A 6,000-nucleotide genomic window follows, 5' to 3' on the forward strand; every position below is an offset into this window, starting at 1 on the left:
GAGGTGAGGGTATAGGAGGTCAAAACGACCAGAGGTGAGGGTATAGGAGGTGCAACGACCAGAGGTGAGGGTATAGGAGGTGCAACGACCAGAGGCCCAGGTCGGCTGTACAATGACAAATAAAGCACATACTTCCTCATATGGCTTTGCTTTTGGATGTATCCATGGAAATAGTACTTCCTTGGTCCTGGTGCAGGTACTAGAAAAGTACTAGTTCACTGTAAAGTGAGGTCAGTGATCTACAGTTTTCATTTTGTCTCTACAGTTGATTTCTTATTCACTTGCATCGGCTCCAAGTTGTTTCTAAATCTTTCTTATGTTTATTGTTGTCGACTTTAGAAACTGTCGTCATGCATAGATTTGTAATGCCCTGGCCCCGCCCCTCCCCTGGCCCGGCCCCTCTCCTGGCCCCACCCCTCCCCTGGCTCCACCCCTCCCCTTGCCCCGCCCTCCCCTGGCCCCGCCCCTGGCCCCTCAGGTTCCTCTACGGGACGAGCTGTGGCGAGGTGCGCGTGTACGACTTCCGCTCGGGGTCGGGCTCGGCGCTGGAGCCTCAGCGCAGCCGAGTGACCTGCGTCGCTGTGAGTAACTGGGAAACTCACGCTCTGATCGGCTCCGAGGACACGACCCAGCGCCTGTACTCGCTCCGCCCCGCCCGGCTGGAGCACGCCATGGACTACAAGGTACGGACAGACCCTACAAGGTACGGACAGACCCTACAAGGTACGGACAGACCCTACAAGGTACGGACAGACCCTACAAGGTACGGACAGACCCTACAAGGTACGGACAGACCCTACAAGGTACGGACAGACCCTACAAGGTACGGACAGACCCTACAAGGTACGGACAGACCCGAGGTGAGACCCGAGGTTAGACCTGAGGTTAGACCTGAGGCTAGACCCGAGGTTAAACCCGAGGTTAGACCTGAGGTTAGACCTGAGGCTAGACCTGAGGCTAGACCTGAGGCTAGACCTGAGGTTAGACCTGAGGTTAGACCTGAGGTTAGACCTGAGGTTAGACCCGAGGTTAAACCCGAGGTTAGACCTGAGGTTAGACCTGAGGCTAGACCTGAGGTTAGACCTGAGGCTAGACCTGAGGTTAGACCTGAGGTTAGACCTGAGGTTAGACCTGAGGTTAGACCTGAGGTTAGACCTGAGGCTAGACCCGAGGTTAAACCCGAGGTTAGACCTGAGGTTAGACCTGAGGCTAGACCTGAGGCTAGACCTGAGGTTAGACCTGAGGTTAGACCTGAGGTTAGACCTGAGGTTAGACCCGAGGTTAGACCCGAGGTTAGAGCTGAGGCTAGACCTGAGGCTAGACCTGAGGTTAGACCTGAGGTTAGACCTGAGGTTAGACCTGAGGTTAGACCCGAGGTTAGAGCTGAGGCTAGACCTGAGGCTAGACCTGAGGTTAGACCTGAGGTTAGACCTGAGGTTAGACCTGAGGTTAGACCCGAGGTTAGAGCTGAGGCTAGACCTGAGGCTAGACCTGAGGTTAGACCTGAGGTTAGACCTGAGGTTAGACCTGAGGTTAGACCCGAGGTTAGACCCGAGGTTAGACCTGAGGTTAGACCCGAGGACAGACCTGAGGTTAGACCCGAGGTTAGACCCGAGGTTAGAGCTGAGGCTAGACCTGAGGCTAGACCTGAGGTTAGACCTGAGGTTAGACCTGAGGTTAGACCTGAGGTTAGACCCGAGGTTAGAGCTGAGGCTAGACCTGAGGCTAGACCTGAGGTTAGACCTGAGGTTAGACCTGAGGTTAGACCTGAGGTTAGACCCGAGGTTAGACCCGAGGTTAGACCTGAGGTTAGACCCGAGGACAGACCTGAGGTTAGACCTGAGGTTAGACCTGAGGTTAGACCCGAGGTTAGACCCGAGGTTAGACCCGAGGTTAGACCCGAGGTTAGACCTGAGGTTAGACCCGAGGTTAGACCCGAGGTTAGACCTGGGACAGACGATGGTTTATTTCGAAAAATAACATCAAATATTTTTTGCATCAAAATCAAACTTTTTTTTCCCCACAACTCTGAGAAAACACAGCCCTGATGAGGAACTAAGGGAAATTTCAGGCTTTTGGAAAAGTTCTATTTCACAGAGTTTGCTTTGTTGTTTTTGATCTATTTTTTTGTTTAATCTAATTCATGCACGATTGCTCTGAAGATAATTCCCAGTTTAATCACTGATGCAGTAAAACGACCTCATGTCCCCAAACATCACACACGAACCAAACTGAGAGTCTGCAACATCAGGGCCTGAGATCATCTGTGTGAACATGACTCATCCATGTGAAAGTCTGTGTGTTTTACTCCGTGCTCTCTCTGGACATGTTTAATTTGTACCATCAGAGTATCTTTAGTGTCTTTAGTGTCTTTCTTCTGCTCCGCTCTGGTTTCAGGGGTTCTTCTTCGAGGGCGTCCTCTGCGCCGCCTTCTCCGACAGCGACGAGTTTGTTTTCACCGGCTCCAAAGACCGGACCATCAAAGTGTGGGGCGTGTCCACAGGTGAGGCGTCCAGATGTTCGAGTCAGAGTGAGACAGAAGTGATGAGCCTCTCGTTCTCGTCTCTAGGGAAGCTGCTCCTGGTGCAGTTCGTTTACTTCCCCGTCGTGCGGATGGTTTCCTACAGAAACGGCTTCGTGGCTTTGTCCAAACAAGGAACGGTCATCAGGGAGAGCTTCAGGTGCAAACGCCCTCACGCCTCTGTGTCTCTGTGTCTGTGTCTCTGTCTCTGTGTCTCTGTGTCTCTGTGTCTCTGTGTCTCTGTGAGGGATCTGTGTAAAAGAAATAAAACCATTTAGACCAAATGACGTCGTCAAGGTTGAGATTTGTTTCCAGTTTCCTCCTGAACGTCTTAGTTTTAAATCTGTCAAAAAAAAAACAGCCCAAACTCTGTGTACCAGATGTTCACTTTCCCATTCTGCCCCTGCAGGTGTTCACTCTCCTCTCCTGCAGGTGTTCACTCTCCTCTCCTGCAGGTGTTCACTCTCCCCTTCTGCCCCTGCAGGTGTTCACTCTCCCCTTCTGCCCCTGCAGGTGTTCACTCTCCCCTTCTGCAGATGTTCACTCTCCTCTCCTGCAGGTGTTCACTCTCCCCTTCTGCCCCTGCAGGTGTTCACTCTCCCCTTCTGCAGGTGTTCACTCTCCCCTTCTGCAGATGTTCACTCTCCCCTTCTGCCCCTGCAGGTGTTCACTCTCCCCTCCTGCAGGTGTTCACTCTCCCCTTCTGCCCCTGCAGGTGTTCACTCTCCCCTTCTGCCCCTGCAGGTGTTCACTCTCCCCTTCTGCCCCTGCAGGTGTCCAGACCACATCAGTCCGGACTACAACCCTCTGAGGACGGTCCGCGCTCAGTACCGCGTCACGTCCAACCCCCGAGGCCCCGCCCCCGAGCAGCAGGAGGGGGAGGAGGGGCGGAGCCAGAGCGCACAGGGGGCGGAGCTGCAGGAGTTTAACCCCGCCCACCTCAGTCTGATGGACATGATGAAGTCCAAACCGTCGCCGACCTGCTGCATCCTGTGACACATGTCGTAGTGAAGGCAATTTGAGCTGAGCCACGTCATGAACTCTTTACGGCTCCTTTAGTGAAACTGTTTCTGGTGTCCTCAGTCTGAAAAATAGATCAGATTATAAGAAGTAGAACATGGAGGTGCAGGTCCTCAGTTAGTGGTGCTGAGGTTCAGTCTGAGGATGAAGGACCTGCTCCTCCTGAAAGAGCTGCTCAGCTCCTCTACAGTCCTGTGCAGTCTGAGGATGAAGGACTGCTCCTCCTGAAAGAGCTGCTCAGCTCCTCTACGGTCCTGTGCACTGGGTGGAGAGGTTGTCCTTGGCTAATCCCCTCCTGTCCCCCAGGGGGCAGCCCTGAGCTGGCCCTCCTGACCAGACGCTTTGATATTTACACTTTTATACCTGATGTTTTTGCTTTTGTGTCAAATCGTTTTCCCAAAGTGAGAAAAATAAAACTTTATCTTTGAAAAAGTAAAAGGACATTTTTTATTCACCTGAAACTTTCTTATTTTCACCTGAGTCTGAGCGACTGCAGAGGTTTTACAATGTCCCACAGAAGTCATGGTTTTATTTTATTTTTGCATGTTTCCTGTGTCCTCAGGTATCCTCACTTATCCTCACGTATCCTCACTTATCCTCACGTATCCTCACTTATCCTCACGTATCCTCACTTATCCTCACGTATCCTCACTTATCCTCACGTATCCTCACGTATCCTCACGTATCCTCACTTATCCTCACTTATCCTCACATACGCTGCATCTGAAACGAGCAGATTGGTCAGAGCTCTTACGCCAAACCGGATGTGCATCAGCGTCCGCCATGATAAGATGCTTCCAAATTGGGCTGTCAGTTAGGAAGGAGTTAGGAAAAGGACATCAAACACGTTGTTAGACAGGAGAAAGTAAGTGAGCTGCTGATATACTACTTTCTCTAGGACTTTTCCTAAGAATGGCAGGTTTGATATGGGCCGGTAGTTGTTCATTACCTTGGCATCAAGGCTGCTCTTTTTTAGAAGAGGCTTAATGACTGCAGTTTTCAAGGCCTTTGGAAATGCTCCAGTCTGGAGTGAGATGTTAACTAACTGAGCAAGTTGTGGTAACAAGCTGGTCAGCACAGACTTCAGAAATCTAGTGGGTAATTCATCAAGGCAGCATGTACATGAACTCAGACCAGAGATAACCTCTTCGATTGTTTTGTCAGTAACAGGTGTGAAATGTGTCAGCTCAAGGTGTTTATCTGCTGGCAGAGTTTCTATTTGTGTTGTGGAAATTATGGCATTTTTAATGCTTTGGACTTTGTCATAGAAAAATATTGCAAACTCATTACACTTAGATGTAGAGATTAGTTCTAGGGGCAGTGAAACTGGAGGGTTAGTTAATCCGTTTACTGTGGAAAACAGAACACGAGAATTGTTTTTGCAGTTTGCAATGATTTTAGAGAAGTACTTCTCCCTTGCTCCACGCAAAATCTGGTTGAACACACAAAACACTTCTTTGTAAACCTCAAAATGAACCTGGAGCTTTGACTTGCACCATTTCCGTTCGGCTTTTCGGCACTCCCTTTTCTGTGCCCTGACCGAAACTTCACTTCTCCAAGGTGCCTTTTGCCTATTGTTAACCATTTTAACCTTGACAGGAGCAATAGTATCCAAAACATTTAAGACCCTTGATGTGTAAGAGTCCAACCGATTATCAACATTAGAACATGGGGCATTTTCAAATCTGATCATCTCCATAAACTGTGTCTTCGTTGTATCATTTATGTGTCTTCTTTGAATAACTCCAGGCCCAACCACTGGTTTAGGTGTAACACACAGGTCAAAGAAGACACAAAAATGATCAGATAAAGCAACATCAACAACATTCACATTTGATATATTAACACCTTTTGTAATAACTAGATCTAGAGTGTGGCCTTTGTTGTGGGTCGCCTCACTCACGTGCTGAGTTAAACCAAACATTTCAAGGACAGCACTGAGTTCTATTGCATGCCTGTCGTTGGTCACATCCACATGCACATTAAAATCACCTGAAATTACTAAACAATCGAAATCAATGCATATAAATGACAGTAATTGAGTAAAATCTTCAATAAAACAGTTCTGTGGTGGTTTGTAAATAGTCATATAAAGTATGGAAGATTGTTTTATCTCCAGGAGTAAATTGTCCCTGAATATGGCACAAACACCCCCACCCCTCTGGTTTTGGCGTGTTTCAGACACAAAATTGAAGTGAGATGGACTACACTCAATCAAAACTGCATTACCAGTGTTTTTGTCTAGCCATGTTTCAGTTAAAAACATAAAATCTAGATTATAAGAGGAAATAAAACTATTTATTAAAAAGGACTTGTTTTTTAGCGATCTGACATTGAGTACAGCATGTACTCAATGTACTTTTACCCAACACGTCACGCAGCCAACTCACGACAGAGGACACAGTCTGGACCTGGTCATCACGTATGGCCTGTCCACGGCTGTGTCCTCTGTCGTCGAC

At 48.7% G+C, this 6,000-nt stretch overlaps 1 protein-coding gene across 1 annotated transcript in view; it reads left to right on the forward strand.

Annotated features, from left to right (window-relative positions):
* nwd1 (NACHT and WD repeat domain containing 1) overlaps positions 1–3,517 on the forward strand; it is a gene marked incomplete at both ends in the record, with an annotated part of 28,094 nt that extends 24,577 nt beyond the window's left edge. The window contains 4 exons of the mRNA XM_079559051.1: positions 479–683; positions 2,398–2,503; positions 2,570–2,681; positions 3,295–3,517. Coding sequence (XP_079415177.1) covers positions 479–683; positions 2,398–2,503; positions 2,570–2,681; positions 3,295–3,517 — 646 coding nt within the window. The remainder of the gene's footprint in view (positions 1–478; positions 684–2,397; positions 2,504–2,569; positions 2,682–3,294) is intronic.
* Positions 3,518–6,000: the final 2,483 nt, after the last annotated feature.

The sequence above is a fragment of the Gobius niger genome, assembly GCF_951799975.1.
Source record: "Gobius niger genome assembly, chromosome: 6".
Taxonomy (NCBI): domain Eukaryota; kingdom Metazoa; phylum Chordata; class Actinopteri; order Gobiiformes; family Gobiidae; genus Gobius; species Gobius niger.